Source organism: Plasmodium sp. gorilla clade G2 (genome assembly GCF_900097015.1).
Source record: "Plasmodium sp. gorilla clade G2 genome assembly, chromosome: 7".
NCBI classification, from domain to species: Eukaryota; Apicomplexa; class Aconoidasida; order Haemosporida; family Plasmodiidae; genus Plasmodium; species Plasmodium adleri (nom. inval.).
The window spans coordinates 558,082-585,139 of NC_041699.1; the positions used below are offsets into that span (position 1 = coordinate 558,082).

The 27,058-nt window shown below is 17.5% G+C and overlaps 6 protein-coding genes and 2 non-coding genes across 8 annotated transcripts; 6 read left to right on the top strand and 2 right to left on the bottom strand.

Moving 5' to 3' along the window:
* Window positions 1-2,878: 2,878 nt before the first annotated feature.
* On the bottom strand, window positions 2,879-4,915 carry PADL01_0712100 (conserved Plasmodium protein, unknown function; the record flags this gene model as incomplete). Its single annotated transcript, XM_028681154.1, has 1 exon — window positions 2,879-4,915. The coding sequence occupies one exon, from the start codon at window positions 4,913-4,915 to the stop codon at window positions 2,879-2,881; it is 2,037 nt and encodes a 678-aa protein (XP_028537560.1).
* Window positions 4,916-6,833: 1,918 nt separating this feature from the next.
* PADL01_0712200 (conserved Plasmodium protein, unknown function) lies at window positions 6,834-11,066 on the top strand (the record flags this gene model as incomplete). The annotated part of the gene is made up of 1 exon (XM_028681155.1): window positions 6,834-11,066. One exon carries the CDS (start codon window positions 6,834-6,836, stop codon window positions 11,064-11,066), a length of 4,233 nt encoding a protein of 1,410 aa, XP_028537561.1.
* A 1,848-nt stretch (window positions 11,067-12,914) lies between these two features.
* On the top strand, window positions 12,915-17,352 carry PADL01_0712300 (palmitoyltransferase, putative; the record flags this gene model as incomplete). Its single annotated transcript, XM_028681156.1, has 5 exons — window positions 12,915-13,030; window positions 13,157-13,235; window positions 13,377-13,493; window positions 13,642-13,841; window positions 14,007-17,352. The coding sequence occupies 5 exons, from the start codon at window positions 12,915-12,917 to the stop codon at window positions 17,350-17,352; spliced, it is 3,858 nt and encodes a 1,285-aa protein (XP_028537562.1).
* A 576-nt stretch (window positions 17,353-17,928) lies between these two features.
* On the bottom strand, window positions 17,929-19,062 carry PADL01_0712400 (calmodulin, putative; the record flags this gene model as incomplete). The annotated part of the gene is made up of 3 exons (XM_028681157.1): window positions 17,929-18,009; window positions 18,192-18,780; window positions 18,956-19,062. The coding sequence occupies 3 exons, from the start codon at window positions 19,060-19,062 to the stop codon at window positions 17,929-17,931; spliced, it is 777 nt and encodes a 258-aa protein (XP_028537563.1).
* A 1,469-nt stretch (window positions 19,063-20,531) lies between these two features.
* On the top strand, window positions 20,532-21,737 carry PADL01_0712500 (transcription elongation factor s-II, putative; the record flags this gene model as incomplete). Its single annotated transcript, XM_028681158.1, has 1 exon — window positions 20,532-21,737. The coding sequence occupies one exon, from the start codon at window positions 20,532-20,534 to the stop codon at window positions 21,735-21,737; it is 1,206 nt and encodes a 401-aa protein (XP_028537564.1).
* A 1,639-nt stretch (window positions 21,738-23,376) lies between these two features.
* PADL01_0712600 (conserved Plasmodium protein, unknown function) lies at window positions 23,377-25,182 on the top strand (the record flags this gene model as incomplete). Its single annotated transcript, XM_028681160.1, has 1 exon — window positions 23,377-25,182. One exon carries the CDS (start codon window positions 23,377-23,379, stop codon window positions 25,180-25,182), a length of 1,806 nt encoding a protein of 601 aa, XP_028537565.1.
* A 790-nt stretch (window positions 25,183-25,972) lies between these two features.
* PADL01_0712700 lies at window positions 25,973-26,044 on the top strand. The gene has a single exon. It is a non-coding gene; the product is annotated as a tRNA-Asn (tRNA).
* A 792-nt stretch (window positions 26,045-26,836) lies between these two features.
* PADL01_0712800 lies at window positions 26,837-26,918 on the top strand. The gene has a single exon. It is a non-coding gene; the product is annotated as a tRNA-Leu (tRNA).
* The last annotated feature ends 140 nt before the right edge of the window (window positions 26,919-27,058 follow it).

Below are 27,058 nucleotides of genomic sequence, written 5' to 3' on the forward strand. Positions count from 1 at the left end.
TATATAATATTATTATAATTGTATTTATTAATGATATATATAATAAATATTTTAATGAAAAAAAAAAAAAAAAAAAAAAAATGAAAATTTGAAAAAAATTCTTTTTATATAATTTTTCTAAAACAAAAAATTATTTATTTATTTTATTTTGTTTTTTTTACATAAAAAAAAAAAAAAAAAAGAAAGAAAGAAGGAAAGAAAGAAAAAAAAAAATGAATAAATAAAAATAAAGTAAAATAAAATAAAAATAAAAAAAATAAAAGGTTAAATAATAATAATAATAATAAAAAAAAAAAAATTTATATATAATAATATAAAAAATATAAGTAAAAAAAAAAAAAGGTAAAACATAAAGAAAAATAAAAAATAAAATAAATAAATTTTATATATAATACATATATAATATTATATTATATATATATATGTATATTAATATATATATTTATATATAAATAAATATATAATATATTATTATACATATATGGTAAAGTATATTTATTATTATTGATATATGTATTTATATTATTATATATATATAATATATATATATATATATATATATACATATGAACATAATATATACTAATTATTATATAATAGTATTATATAAATTAATATTACTTATTTTACTATATTTTTATTCATATAAATATATATATATATATATTTGATATATATATTTTTTTTATTTAAATTCTTATAATTGTATGAAGACAGTGTGCGAATTAAAAAAAAAAAAAAAAATTGTAACGTTTAAAGGTTATGAATATATATGTATACGTTACCACTTGACAACTTGTATAATTTTACGTTTTATTATTAATAGAATTTTATGTTTATATATATATATATATGTAATATATAATATATTTATATATGAATATACCTAATGAGAAAAAACAAATATATAAATAAAATAAATACCTTTTTTTTTTTTTTTTTTTCTTCTTTTTAATAAAAAATTTGTTCCATGCGTGTTTTGAAATGAAAATGTGAATAATTTTTAAATTATAAAAAAATACAAATATATTAAAATTTTTATAACATTTTATGAATATATAATATAATATTATATTATATTATATTATATTATATATATAATTTGCACCAATTGTTCTTTTGAACTTATGCACTATATATATATATATATATATATATATTATTTTTTTATTGTTTCATTTTATTTTTCTGAATAAAAGTACCCTTGTTTTCTTTTTTTTTTTTACTAGTACAAAAAAAAAAAAAAATGTTCAACAGAAAAATTATAAAGTGGAATGAGCACACTGAAAAATTGTTTAAGTGTATATGTTATAATATTTAAGCATGTTCATATTATTATATATGAATTAATTTATTAGTATATATATATATATATATATAAGTATTTATAATAATAATTATTAAAAACATATATATATATATATATATAATATAAACATATTTGATATTATATTACTATTTATAAAAATAGGAAGTCATTGGATATATGATTATCAACTTTTCAGGTTGTCATATCAAAAAACAATATAAGTTCTACTAGTTAATCTTATATAATTTGTGAAAAAAAAAAAAGAAAACTTTATAAAAATATTACAATTAGATGTATTATAAATATATTATATATATATATATATATATGTGTGTGAATTTACACTTGAATAATTTTTTCTCATTTTTCAAATGACAAAAAAAAAAAAAAAGTTTCTCTTTATTAATCCTTTTACAATTAAATGTATTAATCACGTTTTATACTATACCCCCACATTATTAATAATTATATTATTTTTTATTATATATATAATAATATTTTTTCTCAAAAATGAAAAAGATGTTTTGATAGTATGTACAACTATAAAAGTCCATCTTTTTTTTTTCTTTTTTTTATGAATCAATCATATATAAATTAAAAAAAGTAAAAAATAAAATATTTTTTAATTTTAAAGAGGTCTTAATATAAATATAAGAGAACATATGATAATACTAAATATATATTAGTTTCAAAAATATTTACTATATTATTATTACTAATTATAAATATATAATATATATATGTGTATAATAAAAGGTATATTTTAAATGATATAAAATTAGCACTTAAAATTGTGTAAAAAAAATAAAATTGATGAACTGTATTTAATATTTTTTTTTTTTTTTTTTAATTCATATAAGACACCATAAAATAATTCATATTTCTAAATAAATGAATAATTGCTTAAAGTGGACCATTAAAAAAGCAAATGATTTTTTGATAAGTTCTAATGTGTAATTAAATATTTTATTAGTGTCTTTGTTATGGTATCTCTATTTTAAAAAATATATATAATGAATAAATATATAAATATATATATATATATATAATAAAAGTTTTATTGTATTTTTTCTTGTTATATTTGTTCTGAATAAATCATATAAAAAAAAAAAAAAGATTACACTTTTATCTATATGTTATTTTAAAAAGAGAACATGCATTATATAAAATATTTCTCAGCATAAAAATATCAAATATGTGCCACATTATCAATTGTGATATATATATATATATATATATATATGAGTATATATTATATTAATTCGTAAAAAATATGTATGCTACAAAATTAATAAAAAAAAAAAGCAATAATGAAAAATATATATTTTGGTAATAATCAATCTCTTCCTTTTTTTTTAATAATGTGTAGAAATAAAATATATTAATTATATTATTTGAAGTGTATCTCCTTTTAATTGGATTATATATATATATATATGTATTTGTGTTCATTTTTTCTATAAAAAAATTGTTTCTAAAAATATATACTTTTATTTTTTATTTTTTTTTATATATATAATATAAATAGCACTAAAAAAAAAAAAACATACACATATTTAATATATATATTTAAAATGCTTGGTTAATTTTTGAGAAAACTTTCTGTGTTGCAAAACTGGAGACACAGTTATTTTTTTTTTGGTCCATTTCTTGAAATTCTGCACCTCTTTTTTTATCCACATAAGGAATGATAAAGTTACCTACTAAATCTTTGATTATTAATTTATTATTTTCATCGTTTTTATTATCTAATGAATTATATATATCATTTAATTGTTCAGCTTTAATTTTAGTTTTGATTAAAGCTTCTTCTTTGGATACATCATTAATTGTTTTTGTTAAGATATCTTCTAAATATGAATCTACAGTTTTATTATTTAACCCCATAATTTCATTAAATAAATAATCTTCTTTTTCTCTTAATAAAAATTCTGCTTGTCTTTTTCCTTTTTCTTTACATTCTTTTAATCTTCTTTCTCTTTCAGCATATTTCACTAGAACAGCAATTTTTCTTTCTTCTTCATACTTTTCTAATTCTTTAGATAAATTATCTAACATTTCGGATATATATTTACCTTGAACATTTTCAATATAAGAATCAATTTTCATTTCTTCGAAATTTTCTTTTTCAAAAAATTCTTTTTCTTGTGCACTATATTCATCTATTTTCTCATATGCTTTTAATTCTTCTATTAAATCACTATAAGAATTTTTTCCATCATTCATTAAGATTTTTATAGCTTTACCTCTTAATATATTTTGTAAATATAAAACATTTTTCTCAAAATTATCTTGTTCTTTATTTTTAATCATAATATTTGGATATATAGTTTTCATAGATTGTGTTTTTTTTTTTTTTTGTAATTTTCTATTATCAATTGTAGAATATTTATCAGATGAATATTTTTTTTCTTCTTTATTTAAATATCTATAAAAAGTATCAATAATTTGCTTATTTTTCTTATTATCATATTTTAAGCGTTCTTCTGATACTTTTCCTTTAAAGGTATATCTATTATTATTAATATTATTATTATATGATGTTTCATCTAATGTAGATTTTATTTCATTTAATTTTTTTAAATCATTCAAATTATTATCTATTTTGTTTATTATATCTTTATTAATTTTGTTAGGAATAACTCCTTCTCTTTCTAGTTGTAAATTAAAATTAGATGTATAATCATTCATTTGATCTATTAAATCTTGTTTTTCATTATATATTGTTTTTAGGTTGTTTCGTGTTTCAAGAAATAATATTCTCATATCTTTTGCTTTTTCTTTCTCAAAGTTTTCTCTTATTTCATCTTTTTTTTTATCTCTATTCTGTACTATTTTTTCTACTTCATAAAATATTTTATTTGCTTTTATCTTGTCTCTATCTACAAGTACCTTTTTTAATAAATTCATTTTCTTTTCTTGTAATTCTTTTATTCGTTTTTCTCTGTCTGCCCATTCATGATATTCAATTTCTTCTAAAATTCTTCTCTTCTCTTGTAAATTTTTTATATTTTCATTTTTATTTATTCGTTCCTCTAGTCTTCTTTTTTCTTTTAATTTTCGTACTATTAGGATATTTTCGCTATTTACACTTAAATTCTGTTCTAAACAAAGATTAGCTATTTCTTTAATTTCTTTTCTATTTTTTTCTTCCTGATCATTAATATTATTTATATCATTATCATTCATGTAGTCTATATTAGTATCATTCACATTGTCTATATTATTATCATTCATATTGTCTATATTATTATTATCATTCATGTAGTCTATATTATTATCATTCATATTGTCTATATTATTATCATTCATATTGTCTATATTATTATCATTTTCATCTTTCTTTAATTTATTTTCTTTATTTAAAACAATTGTCTGTTCCTCTCTTTCTTTATATTCATTTTCATTGGATATCTTCGTTTTAGTCTTACTATCGTATGTGATTTGTTTTTTTTTGTTTTTTAATTTTTCACCACTTTTTTCATTTCTACTATAATAGCTTTTATCGTTTCTACGATTTATATTTTTTCTATTCTCATTGTGTATTATATTTTCATCATTTTCTCTATATCCATTTGTTTTGTCATACCTATGATGAGAACTCATTGTTTTAGATGAGCGAAAGGAAATGATAATATATTCTCAGAAAAAATAAAAATAAATAAATATATATATATATATATATATATTAATGTTTGCTTTATTATACGTATATATTTTAAGACTTATCTAGACAATATATATATTTATTTAAAATGGAGAAATGTCACATTAAATATACTATTATTTATAATTTTAAAGGAAATTAGGATTAATGTTTTTATTTTATTTTATTACAGATACAAAAGGAAAAAAAAAAAAAAAAAAAAAAAAATATATATATATATATTATATATATATAGACAAATATTATATACTTTAATATTCACCCTTATTTTATTATTATAAAACATGACATTTTATCTTTGTGATTTTTTCATGATAATAATTTAATCAAATAATACAGTATATGAACTTATAACATTTCTCTCATTTTTTAGAAAAATGACAATATATATATATATATATATTATTACCATTTAATGTTATTGAACAGACATACAATGAACAAACATAAAATGAAGATATCTATTAACAGACAATACTTAATACTTAGGAATATTATGCATTTTTCTTTTTTCTTTTTATGTGCCCATATTAAAATGAATGAAACATATAGCATTAATTTCATATTAAATTATTAAAAATCGAAAAACTGACCTTTAAAAATATATCTAATTTTTTTTTTTTTTTACATAATCCTAATTTTATCATAAGAATAAATATAGAACTTTCTTTTATAAAACCTTTAAATATATATATATATATATATATATATATATATATATATATATATATATTTCAGCATGGTCCTATATATTTATATAATATAATATTTGCCATTCTATTACTTGTTATATATATATAAAGAAATTCATTGTAATTTAACAGAATAAATATAAAATAATAATAATAATAAAAGTCCTATATTCAATATATTATACTAATATGATATATATTATTAGCAAAACATGTGTTATATATACAAGTAATAATTACTTTTTCTTTTTTTCTTCTTTATTTGACATATTTTAAATTATTTTATGGGTTCACAATCATTGCTATATATTAATAATTTTATATTAGTAATATTTTATTTTATTAATTTTTACTTTTTAATTTATAATTTTTTGATATTACTAAATCAATTTAGATTATATGAATAAAATGTTTTTATACATTGAAAAAAAAAAAAAAAAAAAAAAAAAAAAAAAAAGTGGTGGTTTTAAAATGATATATATATATATATATATATATATATATATATTTTTGATTATTTGTATAGAACATATTTCTTTTTTCATATATAAAATAAAGTACTTGGACATTATTATATATAATATTAATTTTCTTCTATTAATAATTTACAAATTTATTTTTAAAATGTATTCAAGTTTAAAAAAATTTAATTTAATTTTAAATTTATCTGTGCACAGTATATATAAGCATCTAATCATTTTCTTATTTTTATTTTTTTAAATTGTAAAAAAAATATTGTGTTTATAAAATATTATATATATTATATATATATATATAATAGTTTAATTTACGTCCGCAAAAAAAAAAAAAATATATATATATATATATATATATATATATATATATAATATATATATATATTATATAATAAATTGTTTTATATAAAATAATATTTATATTTTAAAAAATTATAACCTTTATTTTATTTTATTTTAATTTTTTTTTTTTTTTGTACAATTAATTAAAAAAAAAAAAAAAAAAAAAAAAAATCATATATATATAATATATATATGTATAATACATATTTGTGATATTTTAATTTTGTGATAAATATTATTATTAAGATTTATCTTTTTATATATCGGAAATATAAAGAATTATGTACGCTTTGAGTTTTTAATAATTTTTTTTTGAATATATTATGTAAAAATAAAATAAGGAAAAGATGAATTTTTTATCCTCTAATAAAAACAATATAAGAAGTACGAAATCTGAAGTAATAGCTAAGGTAAAGGTTGATAATAAAAGTAATAATAATGAGAATTATATAAATGAGGAAGTTGGAAGTATGAGATATAATAATTATAACATGAATAGTATGAATCGTAATAATAGTAATCATATGAATAATAATGTGAATAATAATGATAATGATATTGATCAGCATGTTATGAATAAGCAGCATATTAATAATAATAACAATTTAAATTTTATAATTGATGATAATAATATAAATAATCATAATGACATTGATAAGAGGTCTGAAATATATTATTCTAATAAAGCTTATGATCCTGAATATTTATATAATAGTAATAAACTTTCAAATAATATAAAAATAACAAGAAATCATACGTCAACACATAGAATGATATCTCCACGTAGAGAATCCATAAATATATTTTCATCTAAAATAAATAGAACTTCTAATATATATAGAAATTATGATGATAAATTATCATATGCATCATTATATGCTTCAAATAATAAAAAAAAAAATACTTTAGATAAAATATCCATTCCAGAATCTAATGATAGTTTTAAAACACAAACAAATTCACAAATTGTTGAACAGTCTATTGAATTATTAAAACATTTAATGAATCAGGATCGACGTAGTATTTCTTCCGTACATGAAAGTGAAAGGAAAAATAAACTCATGTATAAATTAATTGATAATATGAAAAGACATGGAGATAAAAACGAACATTCTCATAATAATAATAATAATGAAGAGTATAATAACTCCATAGATTTGTATAAAAAAAAAATTGATATGTTAAATTTAAAATTCCTTAAGTTAAAAAATGAATATACTCATGCAAATAATGAAAATATTATTCTAAAAAAACAAATAAGATGTATGAAAGATAATTATCATATATTAAATCAGAAAAGTTCAACTGTCTCTTTTTCTAGAGACCTTTCACAAACACGTCAACAGAATGAACCTAAAGATTATCATCAACAAGATTTAGATACATCAAATGAATATTCCAAGGTTAAATATAATAATGATATACATGATGTTAAAATTAATAATAAATCCATGAGTCATAATCATAATAATATATTATCATCATCATTATCTTCTCCACTTTCTGGTAATAAAAAAAAAAATATTCCTAATGAAGAAAACAATGATTATTATTCACAAACGTTTATAGACCCTTCAGAAAATAACAATAATAATAATATTAATATTAATAATAATAGGAGAAAAACTTATACAGCATCTGTTCATTTAAATAGAGCATCTAATAATACTTTTTTACCAACTAGTAATAAAGTAGATGAAAATTATATAAATAAAATAAGGGAAGAAATAAAATTAGAATTGACACAAGAAATAACAAATAAGTTAGAAAAAAAATATAATGAACAATTATCTGAATTAAAAAAAAAAATGGAAAGTGAAGTAAAACTTTCATCCTCCAAAGAATTGATTAAAAATAAAGATACTTCAGAAAATACATATATGTATGAAAAAGGAAAAAAGGAAATGAAAAATTCTATTGATAATCTTTTTAATAATGTACAAAAAGAAGTAGAGGAACAAATTAATGATATAATAAATGATTATAAAAATAAATTTACAGATACTTTTAAACAGTTTTTAAATAATAACAATCATCAGAAAGAGAATGACCAACAAGAACATCTTCCTAATGATGAAAATGGAAAAGAGGAAGACAAAATAATTCCTGATGAATTATTTAATGATAAAATTAATGAATGCTTAAATTTGCTTGATAAAATTGCTCAAGGAAATAAAGAAAAGGATATAAAAAAAGCCGAAGAAAACAAAAATGAAACAATAAATATAATTAATTCTTTGAATACAATTAATGAAGATATGAATAATATAGATGATTTAATATATAATATTAATTCAACTATTAATGAAAATAATATTTTAAACAATGAAGAGGATGATTATCTAGAAGATTTAAATATTTTAAAAAAAAGGCGTTCCAAGAGTATAGAATCTGTCGGATCAGAAAATTTTGAAGAATGGAAAAAAAAGCAAGAATTATATTCAACCAACAATATAAAAGAACATAAATTATGTTTTCAAGTTATAGAAACAAACGAAGAAGAATATGCACATGAACTATCTGCTAATGATTTAAAAAATGTGACTGATAATGTGCATAATAATGATAATAATTTTAATGACGATTATAATAAAGATTCGACTTATAATAATGATCAATTAATTAATTCATTTATAGATGAAAAAATACAAAATGTGACAGAAATGTTTAAGATGGATAACGTAGTAGATGATAAAAAAAAGTTCGATGAGGAAACAAATTATGATATACATAAAAAGAATAATATAAATGAAAATGAAGAATTAAACACTGATGAATTGAATATGAAAATATCTATAAATGGCGAAGATATGGATAAAATATGGGATGATAATAAAATAAATGGTGATAATAAAATATGTGATGATAATAAAATATGTGATGATAATAAAATATGTGATGATAATAAAATATGTGATGATAATAAAATATGTGATGATAATAAAATATGTGATGATAATAAAATAAATGGTGATAATAAAATATGTGATGATAATAAAATATGGGATGATAACAAAATATGTGATGATAATAAAATATGGGATGATAACAAAATATGTGATGATAATAAAATATGTGATGATAATAAAATATGGGATGATAACCAAATATATGATGATAACAAAATATGTGATGATAATAAAATATGGGATGATAATAAAATATGGGATGATAATAAAATATGTGATGATAACAATATATGTGATGATAACAATATATGTGATGATAACAAAAGACATGATGGTGATATAATAAATTATAATGAAGAGGATTATGGTTCCCCCATTAGGGTAGATGAAAATAATGAGAATGAAAAAGACAAAAAGAAAAGTAAATGGAAAAGTTTATTTTCAAGTAAAAAAACAAAGAAGAAAAATTTAAGCGATAATTTTGGTAATGATACAGAATTATGGGCAAAAAGTGAAAATTATGATAATAATAATAATAATAATGTTAATTATTTTAATAATGATATTATTGATAATATTAATATTGATAATTCGTATAATATTAATAATAATTATAACAGCGATTATAAAAATAATCTTTTTAATAATATGAATAATGTATCAACAAATATACATATTGAAAAAGGTGAAATGAACTTAATTAGAAATGATATAAATAATAATGAAGATGCAGAAAAAGATAAAGTTAATTATGAATATTCAAATAATGTTTTTAAAAATTGTAAAGATAAATTATCAACTGATATTCATAATAAAACGACCCCACTTGAATTTAATTATAATGGGAATAATTATTATAATGACAATAAGAATACACAAAATAATATTAATAAATATAATAATGTTAATTCAAATATAAATACATTTAATAATACATATAATAATACATATAATAATTCATATAATAATAATAATAATAGTCCTTTTGGTTATGAAAATAATAATGAAAGGACAGAACAAAATTTTATAAATTCTTCTATTTATTCATATAATACAAATATGAATAATCAAGAAGGATACAATGACGTTTCTTCTTCTACTGCAATATATAATAACATAAATAATATGAATGTTCATATGAAAAGAAATAATTCAGTACATATAAATAATCAGGTTGTGTTTAATGAATATGAACAAATGAATGTAGAAAATGTAAATTTCAATTCACAAAATGTAGAAAATAATTTGAACATATATAATAATAATAATAATAATAGAAGTTATACAAATTATACAAATTATACCAATAATATGAATGATGAAAAAAATAATCAGTATAATTTATTTTACAATATTAATAATGGAGACAACAACAACAATAATAATAATATTAATTACAATAATAATAATTACAATAATAATAGTATCAATTTTCAAAATGAATATAATCATATACGCTTTGATGATAATTCATCTTCACATATAACACAACACCCATATAGTAAAACCTCAAATATTATGAGAATAAATACAACGGCATTAAATACAAGTAAAAATTATACAAGCGATTTATATCAAACAAATAAAAGTAGATTATCAACAAAAAGTGAAATACACTATAATTCATTGAAATCTCAAAAAAAGAAAAACCTTGAAGACCTTTTTTCTTAAATTGATTGATTAATATTTTTTTTCTCTTGATTTTTTATTTTGAACATAATATGTAATATATAAAAGTTATATATTGAATAAAATATAATAATGTGGTTATAATATTTATGAATTTGTATAAATTTGTAATGATTTGTTTTTAATTTTTTATCATTTCTTTAATTTCCCTTTTTTTTTTTTTTTACATTTATATTATTATATTATATTATATTTCTTTTCTTTTTTTTTTTTTTTTGTGTTTTTTTATATTTTATTTTATATTACTTTTCTTTTTTTTTTTTTTTCCCCTTATAAATTTATATACACCTTTTATAAAACATCCTTTTAATTTTTTAAGTCTTCATGCTTTCTTCGGGGTAAAAAAAAAAAAAAAAAAAAAAAAAATATATATTATATATATATATATATATATATATATGTATGTATTTATTTATTTATATATTTATTTCCTCTTTGCTATTGCATATATATATATATATATATTTTAACTCGATTGTGCTTACAAATAAATATTTATACACATATTGGAAAGACCTGCCTTTGTGATTTATTTTATAATTGAAATATCATAAAAGGTCATTTTTAAAATATTAATAAAAAAAATTATATACATATTTATATATACATATATATTTTTTAACCATTTGATAATAAGATATAAATTCTCCTCATATTATAAATTATATGAATAATTTTTAAAAACCAACAATTGTCAATTTTTTTAAGTTTTTACAACCATATGAAATGAAAATAACATAATTATAAGTAAAAAAATAATGTCATAATTTTATTCTATCCATATGAATAAATTTGATTTTCTACAAATATTTTTTATAATATAAATAAATAATAGACTTTTAGAGCTTTTATTTTTTAAACATTATAAAAAATAATTCTTTTATTATAATAATAAATTAAAAATTGGACGGTTTTTTATAAAAATTTATAAAATATTTATATTTATTATTTTTATAATTTTAATATTTTATTATTCTTGGTTCATTGTTAATATAAGAATATAATTCGTTTTATTATTTTATTATTATTATTTTTTTTTTAATTATAAAATATTAATTTAAATAAATAATCGTTTTCATGAAAAATATAAAAAAAAAAAAAAAAAAAAAAAAAAATTATACGAAACAATATATTATTATTCTTTAATGCATATATTAATAATGCTTTTATACTAATAAATAAGCATATATATTTTATTATTATATATATATATATATATTTTTTTTTTTTTTTGCCTATTAATATTTATTCAGTATATATATATATATATATATAAATGAAGAGGAAAAATATATTTTATTTATTATATACATAGGAATATAATATTATATTTTATATGTATATTACATATATATTTTTAATAATTTTCAATTATATCTCATCCATAATAAATGAGACCTTTTTAAATATATATATTTATATACTTTATTTATTATTATTTTCTAAAAAGAAAAATTTTACAGATAATTATTGTTCACTTTATTTATTTTTTTTTTTGTTTTTTTTTTTTTTTTTTTTTTTTCTAATTAAATAAATATAATTATATATTAATAATTTTGTAATATCCTTCTTATTATATTTTCTTGGAATAATAACTATATAGTAACTCTTGTTCATATTTTATTATTGATCTACACTATTATTATAATATATATAAGGATATATATTGTTTTTTTAATCTTTTAAAGAAGAACAGTATTTTATATCCTTTTTCTTTTTTACAAAAAGAGCAGAAGAAAGATAGAAGACTTTTTTTTGTTTTTCCTTCTTTTTTTTTTATTTTTAAATAATTTTGTATTTTTAAGAAAAATGATATTGAAATATTAAGAAATGAAAATATTTAAAAGGAAGAAAACGATAGAAGGAAGAACAAATTTTGATAAGGTTCATAATGTACAAATATATGGAGAAAACCAAATACATTGTAATGGGTCCTTGATATCAGGGTAAGGATTATTAATAAAATGAATATATATATATATATATATATATATATATATATATGTGTATATATTTATTTATTTATATTTGTTATCGTCATCATGTTTTATCGTTTTTTTTTTATTTTTTAGACCCGCCTTTTTAACAGTGGTATCATCCTTTCTTATGATATTCATCCCTGTAGCTATTTTTCATATCTTTACATCAACGGTAAAAATATATATATATATTTATTTATTTATATGCTTTTTATAAATGTGTCCTTTTAAATTTAAAAGGATATAATCATAACAAGTTATGAAAATTTTCATACATATATTATTTTTATTTTTTTTTTTTTTCTTATTTTAGTGGTTATTTGAAAAAGAAATATATTATGTTTCTATTGTCAATTTATTTTTTTTTATTCTAACTATATACACATTTTTGAGAACAAGTTTTATGGATCCTGGTATAATACCAAGACAAGTAAGTGAAAGATGAAATGGGAGTATAAATATGTGCATGTATAATAATTGTACATATTGATATGTCATATGTAAAAATAAATAAATATATTTATATATATATATATATATATATATATGTTGTATTAATTTGATATTTTTTTTTTTAGAAATCTGTGTTGAATTTGTATGATGTAATTGTAGAACAATATAGAGAAACACAGCCACCCAGACAAAAGGAATTATTGATAAATGGGAATTTTTATAAGTTAAAATATTGTTATACATGTAATATATATAGAGGTATAAGGACTGTTCATTGTTCCATTTGTGATAATTGTGTTGAAAAATTTGATCACCATTGCCCATGGTAAGTTAAATAAAATTAAAAGAAACATATAAATGAATATATAAATGAATATATATATGAATATATATATGAATATATATATGAATATATATATAATATATATAATATATATAATATATATTACTGTTTATCCCATTTTTATTTATTTTTATTTTTTATTTGTAGGGTTGGGAATTGTATTGGTGCACGAAATTACAAATATTTTGTTTATTTCGTTTTTAATTTATATGTTTTGATATGTATTACATTAAGTGCTAGTATTTATAAATTAGTTGTGTGTGTAAATTTGTTATCAAATGAAGGATATAATTCAGAAAAGATTTTTATACACATATGGAGATTTGCTTCTGATAGTATAATATTAATTATATATACTATTTTAACATTATGGTTTGTTGTAGGTTTATTATGTTATCATATATATACTATTGTTACAAATCAAACAACATACGAACAAATAAAAACGTTTTATCAAAATGATAATCCATTTAATATTGGAGTATTAAATAATATTAAAGAAATATTATTTACCAAAACTAGACCATCTTATATAAATTTTGTAAACCCTAAATTACAAATTATTGATGAAAATTCTTATCATAATATTTTATTATTAAGTGATAAAGGAGTTTCTATATGTGAAGGGAATGATACGGATGATAATAACTCATTTTATAATATTACTAATGAAATAAATTATAAAAAGAAAACCTTTAAGAAACCAATTAAATTAATTAATACACATGATTTTATGTCAAAGGATTATCGTCTAAATTTATTTGATAATAAAATTAAAAATAATAAATCTAATCATATGAAAAAAAATAAAAATAAAATTAATAAAAAAAAAAAAGATCTTAACGAAAAAAAAAAAAAAGATATTAATGAAAAAAAGAAAAAAGATATTAATGAAAAATATAATAATACATCTAATAAAGCAATAGGAAAATCAAATCATTATCTTAAAATAGACAAAAATTTTAGATACTCAAAAATTAAATTACCAAAGGTAAGAAAAGATAGTGATAGTGAAAATGCAATATGTGATATTGAGGAAACAAATCTGGTACCTTTAAAGAGGGTTATTCATTTGAATGAAAATTTAGGATTACCCATGTTTATGAAGGATTTAAGTAGGAATGAAAATATTAGTATAAGTAGGGATAAAAGTAAAGATAAAAGTAGAGATAAAAGTAGAGATAAAAGTAAAGATAAAAGTAAAGATAAAAGTAAAAGTATAGGTGAAAAAGAAAATATAGGTAAAGAGGGAAGTTATTGTAATATACATAGCAAGAATAATTCATATTATATACATAACCATGATAATAATAAAGATAATAATAATATTTATAATAATATGTATCATGATAATTATTATAATGATCATATGTGTAATTGTAATAACTCTACCTTTACTACAAAAACAAATGAACAATCTATAGATATGAACAATGAAAGCATAGGAAGTTATATAATGGAAAACGAAATAAATCAAGATCTCTGTGATTTTAGGGTTCATGATCTTATGGGCATTCATCAAAAACGAATGAAAGATAATAATTATATTATTGTTATAAAAAATTGGAAAGAAGAAAATGAAAATTATAAAAATAAAATTAAAAAAAATAATAACACGAATAATGATAGTGATGATAATAAGGATGGTAATAATAAGAGGGATCATATTCATAATAATAATATTGATAATATTCATAATAATGAATATAATAGTTATGATAATAATCCTAATTATAATTATTACATTAATCATAATGATGAAAATGTATATAAAAAACATAATATAGAAAAAACTAATCAATCTGGTAATATTCATCAAAATAAAAATATTATGACTTATGGTTATAATAAAATAAAATGTTTTAATAAAATTATTCATGCACATAATAAAATTAAGCACTCATTTTTTTATAATAAAAAAGGGTTTTCCTTTATTCAAAATTTAAAAAATAAAAAAGAGACATATTATGTTGTTAAATATTCAAATGAAAGGGATGAACAAATCAATGAAGAAGCAATATTGAAAAAAAATAGAAAGGGTAAAATGAGAAACGATGAAATGTTACAAGGAAAAGAAATAAAAGATGGTCAAGAAGAAATATATTATTATGATGAAAAGAAATATTTTAATGATGAAAAGAAATATTATAATGATGAAAAGAAATATTATAATGATGAAAAGAAATATTATAAAGACGAAGTAAAATATCATAATGATGAAGTAAAACATCACAATGATGAAGAGAAATATTATAATGATAAAGTAAAACATCATAATGATGATGATCATTATTATGAAAATATTGAAAATATTCATAAATTAAAATATCTAAATAAATTTTTATACGATGATAATAAAAATGAAATGAAAAAATATAAACACAATAATATATATTGTAAAAACATTTTTACTAAAAATTTTTTTTGTGAATGTATGGATGAATGTTGTTGTAACGGTGGTTATGAAAATGAGTTAAAAAAAGAATGCATTTATAATAAGTCGTCAATTAGTGATAATACTAGTATGGATTCTCATGTTATGAACGTGAAAAGGAAAAAGAAAAGTAATTATAAGGAGAAAACAAAAAAAATAAACGATGATGATAATTATAATGATAATGATAATCATAATCATAATGATGGTGATAGGGGATTGAAAAATGATACTAGTAAAAAAAATAAAAAAGAAAAACAAACATATAGACATACTGAAACTCAGAACAATAAAGAACTTAATCAACATTTTCAAATTATTCCTAATGATGAGTATATCCAATATATTAAATATATTGATGATATGAAAAAGAAAGATAGTTCTTTGTCTCATCCTAATGATGTAATCATTAATATATATAGGAATAAATACGATGAAAGGAAAAAGAAAAAAAAAATTAAGTTTATTTTAAATATAAGTAGAAAAAAAAAAAAAAAAAAATTATCAAGCAATAATAATATTTACCATAATAGTTTTAATAATAATAGTAATAACAATTTGTTAAAAAAAAAAGAAGAAAGAAGGAAACGAAAATATAAAAAGCTTTATAGAATTTCTCAACTACTAAAAAGAAGAAAAAAGAAATGTGAATTTTATAACCTTAGTAAATTGAATTATTTGGATAGTAGAAAAATGTATAAATGGAAATATAAAAATCATTTATTAAGAGAAAAAATTAAATTATTATCTAAATCAAATGAAAATATACATTTGTGTTATAATAACAAAGATTACTCAAATTATGAAAATTATAATTTTAGTAATTATAATATCTTAAACAAGAAAAATGATATTAATATATTTAATAAAAAATTGAAATATCTATCCAAATATGATAAAATGAAGTTAATCAATTATTTAATTTATAAACATAAACAAGATAAAATGCGTTCAGATTTAAAAAAGAAAAGCACAGCATCCAAAATTTTTTATTTCTTTACATCCTTTGCTCTAATAATTAATTGTATACATATACCACCTAATAATGATAATGACTGATTTTATTGTATTATCATTTGTTTATTTTCTAAACGTTTATATAAAATCTTCATTTTTTTCTTACACATTTGTTATATAAACTGAATATATTTAAGTATATATTAATATACCTTGATTAAATGTTTATTATAAGTTTTTTTTTTTTTTTTTTTTTTTGTTTAATTTACATAAAAAAATGACTATATTTTTTTATATAATCATTTTATTATATATATATATATATATATATAATGTGTCATTTTGTTAATTCCTCATTTTATAAATATATTCCGCTGTTTTATTTGTTTTTATTTTTATAAAAGGCTTGCCTTATAATTTTTTAAAAACTGTGTATTAAAAAAGAAAAAAAAAAAAAAAAGATGAAATAAATGAATTTCAAATTATAACGATTATTTTATTAAATATATAGAACTTTATAAAGATTTGTTCTTTAAATAAAAAAAACGATGGTAAACAATATATGTATATATATATATATATATATGTCTTATTATAATACAATGTGTATATTATTATAACATATTGGGTAGTATATCTTTCAATATATAATTCTTCCATGTATAATATTAAATTTTATTATATATTCGAATCTTTGTTTATTAACTCATTTATTAAGTCTTCATAAATTATATAATCTGTCTTATAAACTTTATCAAGCTATAATATAAACGCAAGTGGGAAATAATATGATAAAAAAAATATTATAAGTTATAAATGGATAAGTGGAGATATTGAGAATTATGAATTATTTAAAATATAAAAAATAGGTATATACATATATACATATATATATATATATATATATATATATGTATATATTTATTATATTTTCTTTTTACCGTTTTAATCCACTCGAAGAATTCATCAAATTCTACATTTGTTAAAGGCTCACCTAAATACTGCAGAATAAATCTTAATCTTTTTATGGATATAGTTCCATTTCCTTTTTCGTCAAAAATTTCAAAAGCATTCAATACATTAACAGGTTTTGTTTCATTAATAATATCTGGTATTTGTATGATTCGAAAATATTCCTTAATAGTAAATATATTTTTATTTTCTTCTTCTTGTTTTCTTAATTGTTCTTTTTGTTTTTCTATTTCCATAAAATTATCATAATTCTTTAAATTACTCAATAATTTTGATATATTATTATTATCATCCTCATTATTATTATTATTTTGTTCTTTTATTTCATATTTTTCTTTTTCATTATTATCTATATTATTGAGAGAAGAATTTTCTTCCTGCTCACGATTTACATTTTCATTATCTTGTCTTTTTGGATTTTGATCCTGTTGATCTTTTTCATCTAATTGATCTTTTTTTCTATATACTGTTTTATTTTCTATTATCTTTTCTTTTATTTTTTGAACTTCTTTTAAGGATAAGTTATAACCACTACATCGTAATAAGGACCCTAATAAACTTGAGAATTATGTATATGAATGAATTAATCAAAAATCATAACAAACTAGAAAAGAATTATATAACAAATAAAGTAGATATTATATATATATATATATATATATGTGTATACATATTTATATTTATATGTCCCCATGTAAATATATATATATTTATTTTCTTTCACATATTGTACTCAAATTTTAATAATCCTTTTTTTTTTTTATCTAAATATTTAAAAGCCTTTACAGTTTTCTTTATTTGATATTCTGTTAATTGAAATTCTTCACCTTCATATTCCATTCGTTATAATTGGAATTACAATATGTTTAATTGTGTGTATAATATATAAAAAAATAAAAGAGAATAGCAGACATTTAAGGTACTAATTAAACATATGCAAGTGACTTATAAATGATAGGAAAGGAACATGTACAAAGTTATAAACAAACAAATAAATAAATGAATTAATGGATATATGAATATGTAAAAACATACATATATTTATACATACACATATATATATATATATTATATATTATTTACGCATCGCTTGATTAAAATAACAATTTCATTTTCATAATTTTCAATAACATTTAAAGGAGTTCATTTTATTCTTTTATAATTTAACGAATAGTTTCATATAAGTAAATATGATATAAAACCTTTTATGGAGAATAACATTTAAAAAAAAATATATATATATTTAACCTATATATGAATATTTATTTAATTACATTCCCCATTTTTATCATTTTATATAAAGAGTTATATATACATAGACAAATGATTATATAGCTATAAAAAAATAGCAATCCATAATATTTTATTATTATTTTTGTTTTCCTAAGAATTCTTTTTTTATATTTAACATACAATATTTAATTATTTACTCATGTAAGATTTATAACTACGTTCAAATATAAGTATCATAGGAAAAAAAAAAAAAAAAAATTTAATAAAACAAATAAAATCAATAAATAAATATTATCTATATATAATAATATATATATATGATATATTTAAAAAAAAAAAAAAAAAGTCAAAAATTTTAATATATACCTAAAAATTTCATATGTTTATAATATATATATATATATTAATAAATATTATGCTCATTAATATGATATTAAAAATAAATTATATATGTTTTATGCAAAATTAATTTATTTATATAATACCTTCATAATATTATACTACATAAATATTATATATATTTATATAATATATATTTATATTTATATAAAAAAGAAAAAAAAAAAAAAATCACACTTTGGAAATATAAATAATATATATAACTTTAAAAGGTTTTTTTTTTTTTTTTTTTTTTTTTTCTTGGTAAGGGGAAAAATTACGAATGGTATTGATTCTTTATAATTCTTAATTATGTTTTAAAATTATTTCTTAGTATAATTAAAAAAATATATATATATATTATATAAACATATTATTATATATATATTTTTTTTTTTTGACAACTTTTATATAATAACTTAAAAGTTTGCTTAGACAAATAAGAAATAAGATTTGGAAGAAATTAGAAAATAATATAAAAAGAAAATCAAAGAATCAAAAGGGATAATATAAAAAGAAAAAAAAATAAAATAACACCAAGGGTAATTTTTTTTTTTTTTTTTTTTTTGAGAGATAAAATATATATTTTTATATTTAATTGTAACTGGTAAATTTAATGATCTTAAAAATAGATAGCTTATATTTTTTTCACTTTGCTATACCTATAAGCTAATATTTATTTTATAATCATAAAAAAGATGAGTGAAAGCGAAAATAAAAATGTGGAAAAAATTCAAAAGATTCAAGAGTTATTAAAGGATAAAGAAATATTATTATCAAGTATTATAGAGGAGGACAAGAAGATAGATGAAGATATTATAAATGAGGTGGTAGCAAATTTAAATTTATTAAAAGATGTTGAAATAAATAAAGATATTTTGAAAATAACAAAAATAGGTATAACAGTTAATAAGCTTACCAAAATAAATAATGAACTTGTGCAAAATATATCAAAAGATCTTGTTGAGAAGTGGAAGAATATTGCTAAGATGGAAAAAATGTCTTCTCTAAAAAATTGTGAAATGATGAAAAAAAGGAAATCCGAAAAAATAGAAACAGCAAATGATAAGATAAATAATAATAATAATAATAATGATGATGACAATAATAACAATAATAACAATAATAATGATGACAACACTAACAATAACAATAACAATGATGACAATAATAATTGTCATAATAATAATAATTTGTGTGAAGGAGAAGCAGAATTTAAAAAAGCTAGATTAAATGAAAATGGTTTACATAATGTTAACTCAACAGAAAGTAATAATGTACCTGATTATAATATAAAAGATAATTTTAATAAAATAAAAAAAAATGATATAAAAATAGTCAATGAATGGAATTATGACGGAAAATTTCATAACGATATGCATAGAGATAAAGCTAAACAATTTTTATTCAAAGCTTTTATTGTTGGTTCTTCTGATAATTTATTATATTTTATTGAAAAAAAAAAATTGAATGATATAATTTATAATATCGAATATGAACTATATAAAGTGTATATAGAAAAAAGGAACTCACAAAAAGAATATAATATGCAATTAAAATCTATAAAATTTAATTTAAGTGATAAAAAAAATCCAAATTTTAATGAAAAAGTTTATTCAGAATTTATTTCGTGTAAAGCTTTAGCTACTATGAATTCTCAAGATATGGCTAGTGATGAAAAAAAAAACGAGAGAAAAAAATGCTTACAAGAAAGTTTATTAGCGTGTCAATCCGATTGGGATGTAAAAAATATACTCTTGAAAAAATCCAGAAAAGGAGAATTCCAATGTTTTAAATGTAAGGGTTATGATACTATCTATCATCAACTACAAACAAGAAGTAGTGACGAACCTATGACAACATTTGTTACATGTTTGAAGTGTAATAATAGATGGAAATTTTAAACAAACAAATAGTATATGTATATATATATATATATATATATATGTATTATATAATAATAAAAAAAAAAAAGAGTACATTGAGATGTTTGAATATTTATCAATATCCAACTGGTCACGTGTGATTATAAATGTAATGAATTTTTAGCATAAGTATTAAAATATAATAAGTAATGGTTGATTGTCTATATATTTCAAAAGTGAATATTTATGTGTATGCATAGTAAAGAATTGTATATGCCAAGGGAATTTTATGTCATTTATATTAAATACGCATTGAATGTATGTATGTATGGATTTATTTATGTATTTTTAATTTTTAATTTTTAATTTTTAATTTTTTATTATTAATTTTTAATTTTTTTTTCATCGTTTGTCTTGATATATATTTTTTTGTTTAACATATATTTGTTCAGTTTATACATTTTCATGTATACTTATTTTTTCAATATCTTTATAATCATATGTTATATTACATTATATATTAAATATATATTTATGTTAAAAGTATAAATCCTTAATAGAAGAAGCCCCTTACATTCAGAAGAAGCCGCAATTATATCTCACCATGTTGTTATATTAAATATATTCAGTTAAACCTTCAAAATTTTATTGAATAATAAGAACAATATAAAATTCTTTTTTTTTTTTGTACATTTGACGAATAAAAATGTACAAATTTATACACTTATTCATTTTATCACCTTTTCATTCAGTTTTATATTATATATATATAATATATATATATAATTATTTATTTATTTATTTATTTATTTATTTATTTATTTATTTTTTCCACTTTGAACATTCAATATTTTATTAAATTAACCCTTTTAATCCTATTATTTTTAAATACATATATATGAAAATATATATATATATATATTATTTTTGAAGAATAATTTATTATATATAACATCAAAAAATAAACATATAATTTTTTTTTCTGTTTTGGTTTTTGAATATTTTATCTTATACCACTCTCTGTTTTTATATGTGCAATTATTTATATATATTAATATATTTTGTATAGATAATATAATATATGCATATATTTTTTTCTTTTTCTTTTTTTTTTTTTTATTAAGAACGGATTATATTTCATATTTAATAATTTTATTTATGTTTTATAAAATAAACATTTTTTTTTTCTCCTTATAAGTTAATTATAATTTTATAAAAAAATAATATAAAACAAACCAAAAAGTATATCTCTTAGAAAAATAAAATGAAAGGAAATATACCAATTCTGTGAGTACATAATTTTTAGAAGGCACATATATAAAAAAAAAAATATTTTATTGATATATAAATTTAATTGTTTATATATATATGTATATATATATATGAGCACGTTATTAAAATATTATTATATATATTTTCAATATAAACTACTGAATAATTTTTCTTTTATATTAAAAATAAAATTTCATTGTGAAAATGACCAATGATCCTTTTTAATTTTGTCATATACTTTTTAATGACAAAAAAAAAAAAAAAAAAATAATTGAAAAGAAAAAGAAGATAGAAATGTTTATTGTTTAACTGAATTATTTCAACCTCTAAAATATGTAATATATATTACATATATTTCTTATATATATTCATTTACAATATATTTATAAAAAAAAAAAAAAAAAATATGAGTAGTAAATCAGACAGAGAAGAAGAGAAATATAAAAGCAAAAATAAAGAAAAATATTATAAATATGGAAAAGATGACAAGAAAACAGATATTATAAATAAAGAAAAATATAAATACCAGTATGAAGAACATAAATCAAAAAAGGATTATATAAAAAAGAAAGAGAAACATCATACAAAAGATTTTGAAAAAGAAAATATAAAAAAAAAAAAAATGTTAAAGGATAGTAATAAAGAAGAAATAGACACTCAAGAAAGTGATATATCTAACAACTCAAAGAAAAATAATAAGGATGAATTGGTTCATATTAAACAAACGAAGGAGAATGCAATGAATAAAAATATCGTAATGAAAAAAAGAAAAAGGATATCGTCATCAATTAGTAAAGATAATCATTATAAAAATGAAGAAGGGGTAAGCAAAAAATGGAAGGTTAAAAGAAGTTGTGACATTAAAAAGAAGAAAAAAGATAATTCTTCCAATAGTAATCAGAGTTCAAGTGAGGATATGTCAGACGTTATGACGAACAAACGATATAGTAATAAATCTAGTGGTTCAAAATGTAGTGGTAGTTCAAAACGTAGTAGTAGTTCAAGATCTAGTAGTAGTTCAAGATCTAGTGGTAGTTCCAAATCTAGTGGTAGTTCAAAATCAAGTGATAGTTCCAAATCTAGCGATAGTTCCAAATCTAGCGATAGTTCTAAATCTAGAGATAGTTCAAAATCTAGCGATAGTTCTAAATCTAGCGATAGTTCAAAATCTAGTAGTAGTTCCAAATCTAGTGATAGTTCCAAATCTAGTGGTAGTTCTAAATCTAGCGATAGTTCTAAATCTAGCGATAGTGATAGTAGTAAATCTAGTCAAAGCTATTCGTCATCTACAAAAAAAAGAAAACACAAAAAAAAATTAATGAAGAAGAAAAAGAAGAAAGGAAAAGAGGAAAAAAAAATGAATATAAAAGATAAAAGTGATAATGCAAATGAAGAAATTAAAAAAAAAAAAGAATTTGATGAACATATATATGATAGTAAAGAAATGATAAGATTAACAATAAATATATTACAAAATTATAATTTTTTGAATAATTTAAAAATACTATATAAAAAGTTAGATAATAAAAAAAAAATATCTTTAGAAAATATAAAAGATTTAAAATTAAAAAAAAAATTAAGACATTTATTACGTTCTTGGAAATTAGAAAAAAAAGATGAATATTATAAAAAACCAATAAATTTTAGAGAAAATATATATGATATATTTAATAATTTATTATATTATTTTTTATCTAAAATAGATATAAATAAATTGAGAGAAAATATTTCAAAGAGAAAAGAATTATTATCAAATAAAGAAAACAATAAATCTAATAATTCTTCAACACAACGTAAATTATCTAATATATCAGATTATTATTTAGAAAATATAAATGAGTATGTTTATGATGATCAAAATTTATTAAATGATTTAAGAAAAAATAATTCTTCCAATTTATTAGAAAATTCAAATCATATACCCATGAAAAGTTTAAGAGAATTACATGAAGAAGGATTTTTTAAAAACACTAAAGAAAATTATAAAGAATTTGTAGAAAAACATAAAGAAGTTGATTTATGGGGAAAAAATGAACAAGAACAAAAATATTTATTAAGTTCAAAAAATAAACCAAATGAAAGAAAAAGATTTGACAGAGAAACGGATTTGTGTATAAATAAATTTGTAAATAAGCAAGACTATAAAAAGTTAATAAAAAATACGAAGGACCATGTTGATGATAAATTTCATAAAACAGGAAATATGATATAAATGTGTCTGTCTGTATTTATTTGTGCATTTATTTATATATATATAAATAAATATATATATATATATATATATATTTTCTTTTTAACGAATATATCGTATAATTAAATGAATTCATATTTTTAAAATGTTTATATATACAATTTTTATTATATTATTTTCCCTATAACTAATTATATTTTTTTGTCTTCATTTTTTTTTTTTGTTAAACTTTTAAATTGATTTTATTTTATATTTTAAAATATATACATATATATATGTATATTCTAAATAAATATATAACAACATATTATTTTATATAAAGAAAGGTCTATGAACAGGTTTTCATATTTTTATTATTTTTTTTTTGTTTTATAAGATTATATTTTGACATAAAATATATAAAGAAATCAAACTTGAATAATAATCAATATTTTGTTAAATATATATATATTATATATTGAAACTTGAAAATTTCATTATTATATATAAATAAATAATTTTTCATTCATTTAAATTTTAATGATTATCAATTTTTTAAATAATATAAAAAAAAAAAAAAAAAAAAAATATACAATAATTATGTAAAATATAATTATAAGTATTATATAATAATATAGTATAAATTAAAGTACAAAATATTTATACTTAAGAGAATGTATGAGAAATTTATAGTAAGAACTTAAAAAATCTTATATTAAAGGAAACATATATAAATAATATATATATAATATATGTATAATTTTATTTATGTATATAATTATTTTTGTTTTTTAATTTTATTATTACTTTTACTAAAACGTTAAATTTTGAATCCGAGATAGTATAGTGGCAAGTATTTCCGCCTGTCACGCGGAAGACCCGGGTTCAATTCCCGGTCTCGGAGATTTTTTTTTCTTTTTTTTATTCCTTACCAAAATTTTATTCTTTAAAAATATATATATTATATGTATATATATATATATATATAAATTTTTTTTTTTTTTTTTTTTTTTTTTTTTTTAAAATGAATAGTTTCATATTAATAATAATATATATAAAAAAGAAAAAATTTGAATTTATCTATTAAATGTAATTTATAAGATAATATAAAGTTAACCTTTCAAATAAAAATAAATAACATGTTGCCTATTAAATAATAAAGTCATATAATATTATGTTTATTATATATATTCATTTCTGCATTCTTTTCGACAATTAAATGTTCTTAAATACATTATTTGAACATTTTATGATTGAAATATAAAAGATGATTATAATAAATGTTTATGTTGACTATGTTATTCTTAATAATTGTAAGATTAAATATAATATATAAATATTATATTAAGTTTTTTAAAGATTGGTAATTTTTTATAAATACTTAATAAAATAATTATTATATATATATATATATATAATTTTATATAAATTGTTATAAGGAACAATACAATTTAAATGAAATATTTCATATATACAATTAGATGATGTTCATAAGAATTAAATGTAATAATATTATATTATCATTTATCTTTTAATTTTTATATCTAATTATTTTATAAATCTTAAAAGAAGAATATAATTTTCATACAAAAAATTTACCGTTTTGTTTGTTTTTTAAAAAAAAAAGAAGGAAAAATGGAAAAATACATAAGAATTTTTTTATAATATTAATAAAAAATTCATAAACTTATTATGTGACAGAATGGCCGAGTGGTCTAAGGCGCAACGTTAAGGCCGTTGTCCGAAAGGGCGTGGGTTCGAACCCCACTTCTGTCAACTTTTTTTCTTTTGAGAAAAAAAAAATATATATATATATATAATATATATATATATTATATTAATAAATAAAGTTAAAAATGTATTAAAAAGAAATTAACCTTTTTTTGTTCTTATATATTATATTTATTTATATACAAAA